At 49.9% G+C, this 17,197-nt stretch overlaps 1 protein-coding gene across 6 annotated transcripts in view; it reads left to right on the forward strand.

Annotated features, from left to right (window-relative positions):
- RPTOR (regulatory associated protein of MTOR complex 1) overlaps nt 1–17,197 on the forward strand; it is a 344,118-nt gene that overhangs the window by 242,290 nt on the left and 84,631 nt on the right. For all 6 annotated transcript variants that reach the window (XM_059998020.1, XM_059998021.1, XM_059998025.1 and 3 more), the window contains 3 exons: nt 3,406–3,506; nt 4,048–4,192; nt 11,964–12,039. In XM_059998020.1, coding sequence (XP_059854003.1) covers nt 3,406–3,506; nt 4,048–4,192; nt 11,964–12,039 — 322 coding nt within the window. The remainder of the gene's footprint in view (nt 1–3,405; nt 3,507–4,047; nt 4,193–11,963; nt 12,040–17,197) is intronic.

The raw sequence follows: 17,197 nt of genomic DNA on the forward strand, positions 1-17,197 counted from the left end.
TGAAGAGACTGATTTACATCGAGGAAAGTAAGTCATTGCCTACAAGGAATTTATTACCTAGTTACACAGATAATTAACATGCATGGAGCAACACTGAATAAATAAAAAGAAAAGTAAGCAATTGGTGGGCTGCCAAAGAAATCCCAAGTGAGATGCAGTTGAAAAGGACCTGAGCAAAGGCTGCTGTGGTCAAGACATCTTCATGGACAGGGAAGTTGGGCTTCGCTTGTGAAGACTGAGCCAGAACCAGCCCAAGACACGTGGGAGGCTGTTCCAAGTGGGCAAATGAGAGGAGACTGAGTTTGATATTTTTGTCCAACTGCAAGGTAATGGACCCAAACAGAGGGAACTAGTTTCAAAGTTTATTGTGTCAAGGTGATGGCTTTGAAGCCAAGTGGAAACTTTCTACCTAAGTCCATTGGCAGAGTTTTCGCCCTTGCTCCTTGGAGGCCTCGCGGTGGCCCATCTGGGGAGGCGTGGGCCACTGGGAAGCTGGTGGCTCCCAGCCCTCACCCCTCCAGCCATAGGAACTCTGCTTTCCTTTATTCCAAGTGAGATTTTGTTGAAATAGAGGGAACTATTTGAAACCACTGCAGCAGTAAGCAGAGAACCCTGTAGATTTTTGAACAAAGGTATACCGGGGGCTGTCACCCTGCCTAGTATGAATTGGATCAAGAAGGCCATTGAGGATACCTTTGCAGTGGGAGTGGTTACCAAAAGGCAGTGGAAGAGGTGCCTTGCAAGAAGCAGGAAACACGAGCTACACTTGGGGAAGAGATGAGTGGGCCCTGTCTCTGAGGGTTCGAGCTCTGATGGAAGAGAATCCACGGGGACTCTTGGAGTGAGGACACATGCTACAGGGGAGAAGAAGATGGCAGTAATGAGGATGAGCTTGATTTTAGACATGTTAAATTTGAGCTGTGAAGACAGCTAGCAAGGGGTGAAGGCAGGTTGGGTCATCTTGTAAGATCCAGAAGCAGAGTCGCCGTTGCTGCAGTCAGGCTCCACACAGTGGGCAGTGCTGGAAGCTGTGGGTGAACCCAGATGTCGGAGGAGGTGAGAATAAATCCAATGGCAGACAGCGGTGATGAGGAGTTTGAGGAGGTGGCATGCATTTTCCAAGGAAGTCTCTGCTGGCTCTGTGCTGCATCTCCTTTGGAAGTGCTATCCACTTTATTTTGATCTCCATTTTGCATATGAGGTTAACCTGGGTGACTCAGAGCAGAGAAACAAGACACCAGAAGTTACCCAGACATGCACTGCTGGGACTAGAGTTCGTTTTTCTCATCTCCCAGTTCCATGATCTGTTCCTAAACTATAGCCTTTTGTGCTTTTCACATAAAAGTTAGTCCTTGATTAACACTGTGGGTTTAAATTTTAAAAGAACCACCTTGATTATTAATGAAATTGGGGGGAGGGGTAGGTGAAAGAAACTTGTGTAATGAAATGTGTCCTGGGCTTGACACTCTGTGCTGTGCCTTTCTTCGTGGCCCTGCATCGCTGACCCAGACAGCTTCCAGAGCGGGTTGGGTTTTGACATCCTTAGGATCAATTACAGAAAGGAAAACGGAAACAAGTAGTTTCTGAAGTGACTTACTTCTTTCTTTATTTTTTTTTGAAGTGACTTAATTCTAAATGACATGAAAAGGGAGGGAAGTGGAACTCACTTCCACCTTTGTCATCCCAGGCTGCTGAATGCAGATGGGTCTTGCAATGATTGGTTGATTGATCACTTTGAATGGTTCCCAGGTCTGTCTGAAATCAGTCGGGCAGATGGCTTGGTTTGTGGTTTCATGATGAGCTTTAGTGAAAGACATCAGTAGAATTTTCAGGAGATCATAGTGGGAGTCTTAGTTTTGCATTTATCTGCCAGCGATTGTCACAAGATGAGGATTTAAAAAACACACCTAAATGCACACTGACCTCCACCTGACAAGGAGTGGCCTCTGTTCCCTCCGATGGCTCGGCCACAGTACCGGCAGCAGGGCAGCTCCTCACTGCTGGGGACGCAGCAGCCTTTCCCAAGGGTCAAACCCCAAGGAGCCAGCTGGGGCTGTGTTGCTTCACCTGACTTAAGGGGCACTGCACACACCCATGATGCGCTTGGTCCAGGTTTGGAAATAGACCTCAGCAGACCCTCCTTCTTCCAAGAACACTGTCCTGTCACCACCAGCTGTCAGGGCGAGAGGCAGGTGAGTGGGCAGAGGAGTGGCATCCAATGCTGACTGCGTGCAGATGTGAAGACAAGGAGAGTGTCGCCACTGCCTCACTGCGGGGCTTTCCTCCTGATCGGCTCTCCTTGTATGTGTTCTGTGTAATTATGACGGCACGATATTTGTCCCACTTCTTTACTTAATGTTACAAAGCAGTCTTTTCCCCATATCATTAAAATATTCATAAACAACAGTTTAATAGCTTGTAGTTATTTCATTGTGGTTGTTCCATAATTAATCATTTCTCTATTATTGGTCACATAGGTAGTTTCTGACTTTTCAGTGTTATAAATAAAACACTGCAAAACATACCTTGTTTCCACATTCTTCGTTTCTGGTTCAAGATTGATTCTTGGGAGCAGACTTAACTGAGGAAAGGATACAGATGTTTTCTGTCCTTCATGTGTCTGTCCTTTCCAGAAGGATTGTGCCAGCTGATACACCCAAAGGCGTCATATGTGAGTGGCCACAAATGGAGCACCACTCAAAAGAGTGTCGCCCAGTTGTCTGTTGTGTTTTTTCTTCCTGTGCTCGAATTTCCGCACAGGGGGCGGGGAAGCAAGCCCAGCTCCCCTCACACGCCCCACTGGGAGGCCTGTGATGCTGCTGGCCCACCTCTCACATCCTCACCGCTGGCATTTTCAGTCCAGCGATGCTGCGCCCAGGACTATGTGTGAATTTAAGAGGTGGAATCTAGGCCTGACTAGGTCTGTTTTGATGTTGAACAGGTGAATGATTGTGTGGTGAAGAGCTGGGCCCACAGAGGTCTTCCCGTTGCCCTCAGCTTCTGGGAGGTGACCCGTGTCCTGCCTGACAGGAGTGTCTTGATTAGGGTGTGGGGCCCGTCCACTTGGAGGCTGAGAGCAAGGCTGTGGGGGGCTCCAGGGCCCCGGGGGCCTGCCTGGTCGGCAGAGCTCTGTGCCTGCTGTCACGGGGGTGCCAGAGGGGCCCACCCGCTGCTCCTGTGCAGATGGGGAAGGGAAGAAAGTGAAGTGGAAGCTGAGTTTTAAGATGTGAGGTTAGACGTACAGGAGTCTCAAAGATCACAGCAAGGCAAGGAGGTCCTCCTGGCATGGCCAAGTTGCCCCCCAAGCCCCTTCTGACGCGTCGTCGTCCCCTCACCCCTTCTCTTCCCACCTCCTCCTGCCTCTGTCACCTGTTTCCATCTCCGTGACTGTTTTGTGTTTCCTAGGATTCCCGGGCGGCTGAACGACAGGAGGACCCCCCTGGGCGAGCTGAACTGGATCTTCACGGCCATCACGGACACCATTGCATGGAACGTGCTTCCTCGGGGTGAGGCTGCCCAGCTGTGGACTGGTGGGAAGGCTGCTGCCCCGGAGTCAGGAGACTCTGGCGCTGGGATGTGAGAGAAGTCAAATGGGAGGACTGAGTTCCCCTCAGTGAAGAAACCTGAGGATGTGGGCGGGAGAAGGCAGGGACCCCAAAGGTTCTGAGAGGATGAAGTGAATCGCGCATCAGGTCGAGAGCAGTGCTGCAGGGCTAGTTCAGAGTGGTATCTGCTCGGGTCCTTAGTGTTTTCGGGGCAGACTCAGGACTCATCTGCCTTCAGAGTCACACACCATCCATATTTCTTAAAACCCAAATTACTACTATAGTATAAGACACGTTTATGTTTTTCTGTGACCAGTTGGTTGGGTTCTGCTGTTTGTTCACATTACGTGTGTCATGTAGGTGCTGCCAGTGGAGAATGTGCATGTCAGTTCCAACCTGCTTGTTGCAACTTCTGGTAGAAGGATAGTAAATTTGTATATTTGGCTTTAAATGCTGGACGTGAGTCAATGAAGTCACCTTTTTATCTTTTCTCTGCCCTCAGATCTCTTCCAAAAGCTCTTCAGACAGGACCTATTGGTGGCTAGTCTGTTTCGAAATTTTTTATTGGCGGAAAGGATCATGAGGTCATATAACTGCACCCCCGTCAGCAGCCCACGCCTGCCCCCCACGTACATGCACGCCATGTGGTAAGTGTCTCTCCCCAGACCAGCATCAGATTCTCTAAGGAGCATGGTTTTCCCGTTTCTGCGATAGTCCAAGTGTAAGGGAATTATTTGAACAAAATAGGAAGACGGGGCTCCAAACGTGGAGGCCTGAGTGGTGTACACGAGTTAACAAGGTCGACCCTCAGCTCTGCCTAAGTCCCCTGCAGAAGTGCAGGTGCCTCTAAGGGTCATCCAGGGCTGAGCGGGACCAGTGCCTACAGAGGCCCTGCAGTTCATAGCTCGGGGCGGAGAGGGCCTGCGGGTGAGTTTCTGACTCTGTAGGGATTTGTATTGAGGAAAGAAGCTGCCAGCTGAATTCATGAAGTGTATCCAAGATTGCTCCAGAGAATTAAAACTGTTGGGTTCGTGACCACTTAATTTGCATGCTTATTGCACACATATACACATGCTGTCACACACACACACGCACGAGTGTGATCTTTATGATACTTGTATGTTGATTATAAATTTCCTTCAAAACTGGATTACTGGGACTTCCCTGGTGGTCCAATGGTTAAGACTCTATGCTTCCAATGCAGGGGGCCTGGGTTCAATCCCTGGTCAGGGAACTAGATCCCGCATGCTGCAACTAAGAGCCCACATGCCGTAACTAAAGATCCCACATGCTGCAACGAAGATTCCAAACTAAGACCCGGCATGGCCAAATAGATAAATAAATATTAAAAAACAAAAAACTGGATTACTGCTCTTTACACTACTGCTAGTAGTAAGTACAGTATGATAACAGCAGTAATAATGGAAATTGTTTTGAATCTAGACATTATATCTGAAGGTGTTTGGTTTCTTCCTGTTTCCTTGCTTTTGTGACACAAGCAGAATGTGAGGAAGTACTAAAATGGGGCGGTAACAAAGGAAAATGTGTCTTAGTCACATCCAGAGAGAAATCTTAATACAAAATACTTAAAAAGAGTAGTGATTTTTTTTTTTTTTTAATATGTGCATGACCACTTTCCCCCGACTCTGTAAACCCAGAGAACTAAGAAGGAGGTGGTAAACTCACCTGCTCTCGTCCACTCAAGGAAAATCAAGAGTTAACATTCTTATCTGTGAGATAAATCAAGATGCACTATGCTGGCCAAGCACCAGACTATAATCAGAAATCAAGTTAAAACATGCCTCATCCATACCCTTTGGAAGAGCTTATGGAATAAACTGGAGAAACAGAGAGATAGGAGTAGACCGCACGAAGAGTCTCTGTGCAGCAGTTTAGATCCTGTGTGAACAGACTGGCAGGACAGCAGACGCAGTTTCCTTCACTCCATGAAGATTAGAACTGGGGAGGTGGGGTTGAAAAGCCTCTCTAATGCTTAGGATAAATAATTAGAAAGAAAACCCACATTTCTGAAGAAGGAGATCCTAAAACAGCCTTATCCTTTAAGTAAAGTGATGCCTTAAATTCTATTTTTTCTGAACCAGGTTTTTATAAAACATTTATTATTAAAAAGGAAAGAAAAAAGAACTGAACAGGGTCAGTGCTGCGACTAGTCATGGATGGAAAACTAGTTAAGCCACAGGAAATGGGCATCACACCAGCTGCCCAGTGTGAATGGCCTCCTGGGTGACTGGGGCCACTGGCCAAGCAGTTCCCCCCAGGAGGAAGAAATACAGGGTGGACGCGAGGCGCCAGCTTTTAGCGAGCTTTTAGTCCTTCCCTCCATCTGCCCACCCCACCAACAAGTCCGTGGGACAGTCTTCCTTCTTGTGCATGTTTCTCTGGATATAAAACTGCCTCCTCTAAGATGTGCTCAGCTGCAAAGAGTAAAAAACAACGTGTTGTCCCGGAGAAGAGAGTAAGGAGCACAGCCTGAGCAGAGAGCAGACAGAACAGACAGGGAAGATGACAGCAGGAGAAGGGGACCCAGGGAGGAAGCACGCAGAGATGGCTGGTGTGGAACAGTCACACCTGTCTCTCTTCATCATGCCATAGATCCTTCTCTAGTATTGGCCTCTTAGAACATTTCCGAATTCTGGGATTTGTATAAGTGCTGTTTAATATAAGGTCCAAAGTCTAACAGCAGTGTCTCATAATCCCTCCCGTCTCTGTTACTGATACCTTTCCATGCCCTACTCTAAAACTAGGAATATGGCCCTCTTGCCTGCAAGTTTAGCTCTCCATGAATCTCATAAAACAAATCCTCATTTGTATTTATTTGTTGTACAGAGAAACGTGAGCTAACACAGCAACCCACAGAGGCCCAGATGAACATGTGGAAAGCCTCCCGGGTATGCCGGGGCACATGGAATTGCTAGCAGTCATACATGCACCCTTGGGGTCTTTCTACTTCCCTGGTTCCAACCTCCCTGCGCATTCCAGGGCCCCTCTGCAGCTGATATGCACCCTGAAGACTTGAGTACAATCTAGTCCCTCAGCCTGCATGGTCCTCCATCCTGCAAAGCTCACTGTCTGTGGCCTGATACCCTCTCCGCTCCCTTTTAGGCGAATCCTGGTTGTTGCACGTTGGGTTCTGTGGGAAGCGGACTCAGAGGTGGGGGTCAGCATTAGGATGCTGTGAGGGAGGGCTCTGGGGATCACAACCCTGGACAGGGAGGCGGCCTGACCCCTGACCCAGCCTGGACCAGCACATTCCCAGCCGGCATTGTTGGACCCTGACATCTCCCGCGTCACTCCAGCCCCTGCTGCCCTGTCCACTTTGCATCCACCCATTCCAGCTCAGGAGAGGGACTAAGCAGGTTGCTGAGGAAGAACCAAGGAACGGGACTGGTGAGACAGTCAGAGAGGCTTTGAAAAAGAATGCCGTTTGTCAGAATATTAGCTATAAAAGGGGAAACCGGGGAGAATCCCAGTACTTAACAGAATGGGGATGTAATTGAGATACATATATTTGAAAAAATGTAAGCCATCTTAAAACTTTGTGAAGATTATTTATTATTATACAAAATATATGTTAAATGACAAAAACAGAACACCAGACTGTATCAGCAGTATAATTACCTCTATATTATGCATGGGAAAAGGGCTGGATAAAATTATAACAAGATGCTAATGGTGCTAATACCAGGACAGGAGGATTGGAATGAGAATGCTCCCTTTTAAAAGTTGGTAGAGGGCTTCCCTGGTGGCGCAGTGGTTGAGAGTCCGCCTGCCGATGCAGGGGACACGGGTTCGCACCCTGGTCCAGGAAGATCCCACATGCCGCGGAGTGGCTGGGCCCGTGAGCCGTAGCCGCTGAGCCTGCGCGTCCGGAGCCTGTGCTCTGCAACGGGAGAGGCCACAGCAGTGAGAGGCCCGCGTACCGCAAAAAAATAAATAAATAAAAAAAGTTGGTAGATATTACTTTTGTAATTAAAAATCTACGTGTAGATGTTTTAAGCCTTTGAAACACTAAAAGCTATTTTTTAAAATTAAGTTATTCAGGTTGAAGTCTCCCTTGTCAAAAATGCAATGCTGGAGACAGAAGAATCATTGTGTGCTTCTTTGCATGAAAAAAAATGTAACTAGTAGAATTCCCTGAGGTTTAGTACCTGCACTTGATCTCATTTGGTATTTTTTAAATGTTGTAGAAAGAGCTCATTAAAATCCTGAGTTGGAAATCATTCACATGCATTAGACTCGTCCCATATTTGTTACTGTACAGCAAACGTACAGCAAACCAAATGGGATTGTTACTGAAACAACAGTTGCAGGGATAATTTAATTTAACAAGTAGTTGCATACTCACTATGCACAGGGCATTGGGAGGCCTTGTAAAGAACATAAAAAGCCGTTCTAAAAGGCATGAAATCATGCCTGAGTATTTATTGAGTATCAAGCACTGGCAACCCAGCCTGGGCACATTGTGCGTTGCCAGGTGGGCGTCACGCCCTTGCACACCCAATCCTCCTCGTGTCACTGCAGACACAGACTCAGGGTCGGACCATGTGGGATCCTGGTATTGTGTCCAGCTGCCACATTTAACATGGCCCTCTGATTGGACCGTGCTACCGTGTTGTAGATCTAGGGAGGAGAAAACCACTCAGGGTGAGTGACAACGTTTATTTCTTTATGACATCATGCAGAATTGTCTCATGCCAAGTCAGAGACCGGAAATACTTGGTGTAAACACTGGGTCAGGCAGCTGTATAGGGCATGCAGCCACGTTGAGGGCCACTGACTTGGTTAAGATGGAAAGACTGCCACATGTTTTCCCTCCTCCTCTGGGGATAGTTAGAGGTAGTGGTTGGAATATCAGTTGGTAACACCAGATCCAATGGCTTTACAAATGGGGATTTGTTCCTCTTTCCTGTGTGGCTGAGTGGCTCACAGGAGGGACACGGATCTCTGCTCTTCCCCGCAGCCGTGTGTGGTGCCTGGTCTAGGGAGGCTGGGGATGTGGTCTCTGTCCTGGGTGGCAGGTGTCCTGCTCAAAGTCCTGGCCTTAGGGGAGGTGGGAGAGCGGAGGGAACAGGCAGTGGGCTCAGATGCAAAGGCAGGAGAATGTGAGGCCCGGAAACCTGGAAGGTCATGCTCGCCTGCACTCAGGTTTGCCAGCTGCCCCTGAGGTCTGAGGCGCCGCATGGGCTCCTTGCCAGTGAAGCGTTGCCGTGGGCTTTCAGCAGAGCTCCTTCGGGTGCTGAAACACTCAACAACAATGCCCATAGCTCTTTCTCCCTCCTCGTAAATAGACGAAAGTTTGTACGTCCCCAGGGAGTGCACAGCCAAGGTAGTCGGAAAGAGCATTTGGAGTAAATAATTTGCCATCTAGTTACTATATTCCTTGGGTGGTGATGGAGAGGTTGAATTTTCAGCAGGGGGAGGAAGGGAACAAAGCCTAACAAAAACTGAGGTTAAAACACAAAGTCATACACATTCACACTTTGCTTCAGGCAGGGGTGCCAATGATGAAATGCTCAGCACCCGGCTTCTGTTTAATTTTTGATGCAAAGCCACCAGGGAGCCGTTTGCCTTCACTTTCAATTTCAGCAGGTCCTGAAACCTTGCATTTCTCCATGGTAATAACCTGTGCGTTCCTTCCCATCGAGCGAGCCTGGCTGGCTGACTGATCGGTGCAGATGGAGCCGGGCACTCTTGGAAGGCTGTCCTCCCAGCCCACTCCTTGGGTGCCTGCCATCTTAGGCCCGTTTCCTGAAAACCCGAGCTCTTGCCTGGATGGCACGTTCTCCAGGCCGTGATTCATCGGCAGCCCACGGCTCAGAGCCCGGCTGGTCTGCGCCTCGGGGTGGGGAGGCCCGGGATCCTCCCTCCCTGGGGGCGCAGCCTGTGCGGCTGGTCACAGGGGCTGTGGGAAGTGTGAACGCGGACACCTCCCAAGTTCCATGCTCGCCTGGGTGCCATGGCTCAAGGTTTTACAGGACTTGCTTTCCCACTTTCCCTTAGTGAGAATCCCAAATTAAGACTCCAAGTTTGTTTTGATTTTACCCTAGAAAATGTAGCCACTTTTAACCAACTTGAGTAAATGCTCAGCAGAGGGTACCGTTGTGCTGCTGAAAAGGCTGCCATGTGATCTAGGGCTTGATGGGAACTCTGAGGTCCCCAACCTGACCCTTTCCTTTTGTAGAGAATCAATGACCACAGGCCCCAGAGGGAGGCCGGCTAGCCCGGTGCCAGCCTGCTGCTCTCTGCCGGCCTCAGCCTGGGGCTTGCCGCAGCCTCCCTGCTGGCTGGCAGTCTGTTTGGCCACTCGGTGTCCAGTAGATCTTAGGTGTTCTCCCACGTCCTCTGCTTTCCTCCTGTCCTCCTCGGTGCCTTGAACGGAGTCCCTTGTCCCCTCTCAATTAGACAGCCGTGCCCCTCCAGTCATGGCCCTGCCTTGGTCCCAGTGACAACAGACGGATCCCTCCTCCGGGGCTTCCTTTCAAGCCAGCAGTCTCCTCTGAGCTGCTTTTCTGGCACAGAAGAGTGCGGCTGGTGGGGACTCAACCCCACTGAGTGATTGGACCCAGGTGGGGGGCCAGCCCTGGGGAGCCGGCAGGCCCAACGGGCCACACTCAGAAGATTTGCGCCCAGGCCCCGCTGCAGCTGCGTCAGGTTTTGTTTCACTCCTTGGAAAGGACTGAGGCCGCCCCAGTAGGTCTCACTAGGGCAGCCTAGTTCCTCTGATACTCTGTCTAGGACACCCCAGTAGGGACGTCTTTAATGGGTTAGAATTCTTCTTGCCTCGTGATTTTGAGGAGATGGTTCTGAAAGAGGGCACAGAAGCCAGCTTTACAGAAGGTGCAGTTTCGGGGTGCCCACTGTGTAGCAGCTGTAGCAAGACCATCAGCTGCCCTGGACCCCCTCTGCCCACATCACCTCCCCCCAACTGGTACACACTTTCTTCTAACTCTTAAAGTTAAAACTTTTTATTTGATTAAGTTCAAGGAATCTTTATAGAGCTTAATTGCAATAACTGACTTGACTTCTGCCTTAACAGAGAGTAAGTGTCTCCCTCAATGCTGCAGAATAACCATTTTGCCTGCAGTCTGGGCACTTACTGAGCATATGGGAGCTATTTATTGCCCGCACTTTGAGGAACTTTTGATTATCTCCTGATTGCCTCTTAATTAGATTGGTGGGGGAAGGGCGTGCTTGTGCCCAAGGGGCCAGTCTGGGAAAAAAGAAATATATTCCACATATTTGAAAAATGAAAACGAGTTCTCTACTCTTTTGTTCATCTTACATTTTTACTGTTTTTCTGCATGTTTTCATTTTTCATTCTTGTTTTGATCCTTTATTAAGACCCATGAATAGGTGCCTCTTGCACACAAACAGGCAGTTATTAGTCTAAATAAACCTAACATGGAATCCTTGAGTGTGTCAGGAAATTGCGCTGGGAAGAGATTGCAATACCAGAAACTAAACCCCTTGTTCTGACCATCACTTTCTTTCCACGAGGAGCACGTTTCTAAAAGAAAGGGGGGTCAGAGTTAGAAAATCGTTATATCCTTGGGAATCCGCACTTGAATCTGGGACCACAGAGAAAGTAAGAGGATCGTTTGTGTCCAGTTTAGAATCGGTGTTAAACGTTGCCAGGAAATAGTAGGCCTCTGTGTGTGTCCCTCCGTGTCAGCCACCCTCCGAGGCCTTCATGGGACCCTGTGTGGGAGACGCTATCTTTAGCCTGCCTCACAGGTGGTGAAACTGACCCTGGGAAGGTGACACCATGACCCAGTCGGCACCACCTTGTCTTGCACATCTTGTAAGCGTGCGGAGCTGGGTCCGGCGCCACAAGAAGTTGGAGAAGGTGGCCAGGACTACTCATCAAAGAGGCTGCTGCATCCCCAGCATACAGAGCACCACCTGTCTTGTCCCAAGTGGTTTGTGTTGGGCACAGGTGCCGACCACCCACAGAGGGGTGCAGGGGCCTGGCAGTGGGTGGGCCGAGGCGGACCCTTTCTCCCAGCCCCACCTGGCCCGTCTCTGGTGAAGCGCCTTGGCCTGACCATGGCTTTTCATGGCAGGTTTGTGTGTGATGCTGCCATGGTCCGGTCACCCAGTACCCCAGCTGCCATCAGCATGGGCAGGCTGCCGCGCTAGGTGGGCTCAAGTTGGGGGAAGAAACTGCATTAGAAAGTGGACAAGTCTCTTTATTTTTCCTGAGCTTTTTCTCCTTTCAATTTGAAGAGAAAAACTGTCATAAACAAAATGGCTTTAGCTAGCTGAGAGTTCCTCACCTCCTGTGCCCTTCACCAGCGGCTCTGCCCCGACTCAGCCACCCACAGGCTGCTCTGCTGTTGGGTCCCTCTGGGTGAGCCCGTCAGTAATGCTTTTTGGGTTCCTCTCTGCTCTCCCCAGGCAGGCCTGGGACCTGGCTGTCGACATTTGTCTCTCCCAGCTGCCGACCATCATCGAAGAAGGCACGGCATTTCGGGTGAGTCCTCCCAGGGCATCCTGCGTGGTCCACTGCGGCAGCTGCTTCTCTGGCCACCTGGTCTGCAGAGCCCCTGGTCGGGTGTCAGAGACAGCCCTCACCCACCTGGGAGAAGATGCATTATCCAGAAGCTTAAAAGATTGCACCAACCAGGGGTTAAAGTTAGCTTATGAAATGGTCAGCTCTTAAAAACGTCATCTCTGCAGTGTTGCTGTCATAGGTCTGCTTTTCTTGACGTGCACTCCCTGATCCCAGGTTCTCAGCCTTTTTACCACGAACGGATGCTCTCAACTTGCAGCCCTGCTGCCCAGTGGCCAGGTGAAGCCTCTAAGGCTGAGGCTTGGCCCTGAGGGGATGTCTGGTCCCCATGTACTTTCCTAGGTGGTGGTCTGGTCATCCTCGAGTTAATGTCGTTTCACTTGTGGCTCCTGAGGCAGGCAAATCGACTCTCCCCCCACCCCGCCGGGGGTCGTTACATCAGCTCACCAAGAACCCCCTGTTGCATCCCCTGCACATACAGCCCCTCCTGTTTTCATTCAAGATTTGTTCATTTGATGAGCGTTTGCTGTGCGTCAGACACCATGTCTGGGTGCACGTGGGTGAGACCCAGTCCCTTCCCTCAAGTAACCATTGAGAAAAGAGAAAAGCCACCCATCAAGTTAGAGCACAATTAGATCCCCCATCTGACCCTCCAAGGGACCGGGCAGGTGTTCAGGACTGGGGGAGTGGTGGGGGGAGCCGGGAGGAAGCAGGTGGCTCCAAGCTGTCCACTGAGGGGACGGGTTGGAGGGTGGGGCTTGGAGATCGGAGTCACTGGCCTTTTCTCCCCACACCGTCGTCTCTGGGCGCCATTGGAGAGACCACAGTGGGCAGCTTAGCCCCCCGGTGCCTCAGTTTCCTTGTTTTAAAACGGGAACTATAGTTGTATCCAATTCAAGCAGCACGTGAGGACTGGAGGACAGAGCCTGGTACGTGGTACATGCTGGACACAAGGGTTCCTGGCCCTTGGTGTACTCACAAAGCCCTGACTGTAGCCAGAGGCACCCACGTCTCACTGCAGAGGTTTTTAACTTTCAGTGCACATCACATCAGTAAGATTGAAAGGGAAGCTTTCAACCTTACTGAGTCAGGGGCCTGGGTGCGTGTGTGTGTGTGTGTGTGTGTGTGTGTACACGTATGTATTTCTGTGGGGGGTGTATGTGCATATATATTTGTGTGCCTGCGTATATCTATGGGGTATGAGTGTGTGTGTTCTCTGTGGGGTGTGTGTCCGTGTACATGTGTATACGTGCGTGTATGTCTGTGACGGAGGGGGAGGGTTGTATGCATGTGTGTTAACTCAGGTGATTTCGATTCCCCCCGAGACTGGGGTAACTGGGCTATGAGGCCCTCCCTCTCTATCTTATCTTTCCTCCTTCATTGCTTGAATTTTTTTCCCATTTTATTATGAACATTTTCAAACCTACAGCAAAGTTGGAAGAACTCTGCATCGAGCACCCGTGTGCCCACTGCTGGGTTCTCCACCAGCACTTGCGGTGCCTGCTCCAGCAGCTCGCCGCTCTCCACCCACCTTTCCTTTAACGCACTTACAAGGGAGTCGAAGCCAGTCTTGCGTCTTGAACCCTGAAGTGGGTGCCGGCAGGGCCTTCACTTGGCTCTCGCCTATATGTTTGGCATTGCCTGGGAGACCCTAAACCCTGAGGCAGGGACAAGTCTCCGTGGGGAACAGTCCTGGCCTCCAGCTCCTCACACGCTCCACCTCCACAGGGACACGGCCTGTCACCACAAACATGTGTTCGGGAACCTCGTTCAACTCATGCTTTTTTGTGCTGTGTGCCTGGTTTTCCTTTGTACCGTCAAGGGGTCAGAGCTGCACACCTCTCAGATAAAGCCCCACGGTTCTGTCCTCACCCCTCCCTCCAGTGCCAGGCCTCCTTTCAAGTGTCTTCAGCTTCATTTCTCATCTACTAGATTCAGGATTCTGCCTCTGGGAATAATCTCACCAAATTGTCACTGGGAGGGATACCTGGTGGAGGCCACACGCTAGCTGTTTTATTTAGTTTTCATTCTTTTGGAAGCATAACATACACATAGAAGATTGCAGGCATCGTAACGTGCAGCTTGGTGAATTTACAAGTTGAGCGCACTCGCGTAACCAGCACCCACTTAGAACATCAGCGGTCCCCCGATGCCCCTCCTGCTCTGGCCACCACCTCCGCCAGGGTGTGTGCTGCCCTGAGGGGTTGGTACTTGGGTAAATAGAATCCTTGTGTCTGGCTGCCTCCACTCAATGCCAAGTTTGCTCCATTCACTTGCAGCTCACTCCTATCACAGTGTGGAAACCCCAAAGGTCATGGTCTATCCCATGGACCTCACGAACTGTGCTGGCCACTGCCCAGCCGAGACGCTGGAGCCTGAGACAGAAGGAGAAATCAGTCATGCTGGACCTGTCTTTCTATGAAATTTTGATATTTTGTTCATTATAGATTTTTATATTAATTTTTATTTTCTTAAATATTGCATTAAGGTTTTTTTTATCTGAATTACTATGTTTTTTGGTGCCCCCTTAAATTTTGTGCTTGAGGCGAGTGGGTGGGTGTGGCCAGGTACCGCGAATTCCTCGTGCTCTGGTGTGTTAATGTCAGGTGTGCACACGAGGAGTGGGATTTCTGGTCACCAGGTGTGCATATTTTCAGTTTCAGTACAAACTGCTGGACAGTTTTCCAAAGTGGCTGTGAGTCAATTTCCAGTCCTTCCCACGATGTATGAGAGTTTTAGTTGTCCCATGTCCTCATCAATACTGGATGTTTTCCACCTTTTGTTTTTTCATTTTGGCTATTCTGGTTCATTATGTAAAGGTATTCATTGAGATTTATCTTGTATTTCCCCAATGGTTAATAGAGTTGAGCCCTGTTTCGTGTTTTTATTGGCTTTTTGAATATCCTCTTTTATAAATTGCCTGTTCAAGCCATGTGATCCTTCTTCTTTTGCGTTATGTTTCTTATCGATTTGTAGTGGTTCTATTTATATTCTGAATACAAATCCTTTGTCACACATTGTGAATATCTTCATTCTGCAGACTTGATTTTCACTTTTTTAATGTTTTTACTTGATGAACAAAAGTTTCTTGTTTTACCATATCCAGTTTACCAATGTTTTTTCTTTTATGGTTAGGGCTTTTGGTATCCGTTTAAGAAATCTTCACTTACTGTGAAAGAGCCAACATAAGTGTGTTTGGACTGGGGATGGCAGGTGAGAAGAGTAGGAGTGTGTTGAGATGAACTAGCTCTCCTCCCTCCCCACAGTGACCTCACAAGTCACGGTGGATTGGCCCCAGGGTCAGGCGTGGCTCTTTGTGCTCAGAGCTGGCCTTTCTGCTCTTAGTCCTTCACGCTTGGCGCCTGTTTTCAGACCCCCCAGCCCGTCTGACACATGGGCTAACCACAGGGTTGACCACCTGGCATCAGAATCGTCCCAGGAGGCCCAGGCCACATGGCCACATGACTCAGAGCCTCTGCCCACGATCTGTGAGCTCTCCTCCAGAACACTCATCCTGGGTTCTGCTTCTTCCCCCCCAAGAATCTACACGGTATTTCCGGGAGGTAATCATGAAGATTTGGCCCAAAACATCAACTCTGTGAATAATCTCAGGCACTCATGGGGCAACTCTTGAGCTGTTCTGTGAAGTGTTACTTAAAATGCTGAACCACACTTATGGTGGGGTGCTGATCTGATCTGTCATCTTCCCCGTGGCTTTAAGAAGCATGACAAACCTCACAGCATACTTCGATGGCCAAAGGCTTTTCCCTCTTTGTCAGCTTTAGGTGAAAAGATCAGGAATGTTTGTCATTCGGGACTGAGTGGCTTCTTCAGCAATGAGCAGCATGTTTGCATCCATAAGGCAAAACTAAGTGAAGGAAATGGGGGGAGGTGGAATTATCTGAGTTTCCCGACTTCCCCTCCCAGACTGAAGGTCCCCCTCACTCAGTACAGCTGGGGAGGGAGCATTTAACAAGATTATTGTTTTTAAACCAATTTGTGAATAACTCACACTTAAAAACAGGAAAATCACTTTGGGGGCTCCATCCCAGTCCCCAAGTTGCCCTCCAAATTTGATTAACTTCACGTACACTGACTTTGCAAGAACACGCATTCCTAAGTGTGAAAGTCCTCTGCCGAATTCTCATGCAACACTGACTTCTTTACAAAGGCACGCACCATGGCTCTGACCACCAGGCCCCTCTGTGGAGGGTGCGGTGGGAACACACCTGGTCTGGCTCACAGCTCTGCTGGAGCCGTGCCCACGGTTTGAAGTCCTCTATGCGCACACTTCCACACGTGCAGGAACCTGGGGTTGCAGCCCGCATCCCTGCCTTCCCACCCACCCTTCCTTACACAAACACCCGCTTTCCCCCTGGGGAGACAGAGTGGGACAGAGAGGAGTGGGCTGGAGGCAGAGATTTGGAATTCTTTCTGTCTGGAGCTCAGGGACAGCAGAGCTGGGTATTAAGTGGAAATGCCTATGTAAGACAGGAAACCCAGCAGTCCTACTGCTTGGTCTCTCAGTTCCCGGACCTCCTTCTGAAAGCCTGGGCCCCCTCCTACCTGAGCCGCTACTTCTGCAGTTTCCCTCGTCCTCATCATCTCCACTAAAGGCATCCCCTCCGCAGTGCCTGCGCAAGGACAAGCCACCCTCCGCACCCCCACTGCCAAGCTGGGGAAGCCCACTGTGACCTGCTGCGGTCACGACCCTCCAGGCGCCTTAAACGCTGCCTGGCAGGCTGCCCGGACGCATCTCCTTCCTTCCCGTCGCCTCTCCGCTCGCTCTTCCCTCCATCCACAGCACCTCCTTTTCCCACCTCGCTGAGAGACAGGAGCGATAGAGGGATCCTCTGTAAGTCCTGCCACATTGGCCTTTGTCCTGCATCCTGGCCCAGCTGTGTTGCATCTCCTGCTCCCAGCAGTGCTACCCCCAACCTGTGCGCCAGGCGTCCACTCGCCAAGGCCCTAGCCCAGCACCTCCCTCCTTCATCAGCAGTTTCCCCCTCTTACAAATACGCCCTTATTCTCCCACCTTTAAAAAGAAATTCCTAGTCACGTGACCCCATCCGCTTTCCCGCCCCCACCTCCCCATGTCTCTCCTTCCCCTTTGCAGCCA

The sequence above is a fragment of the Delphinus delphis genome, chromosome 19 (assembly GCF_949987515.2).
Source record: "Delphinus delphis chromosome 19, mDelDel1.2, whole genome shotgun sequence".
NCBI classification, from domain to species: domain Eukaryota; kingdom Metazoa; phylum Chordata; class Mammalia; order Artiodactyla; family Delphinidae; genus Delphinus; species Delphinus delphis.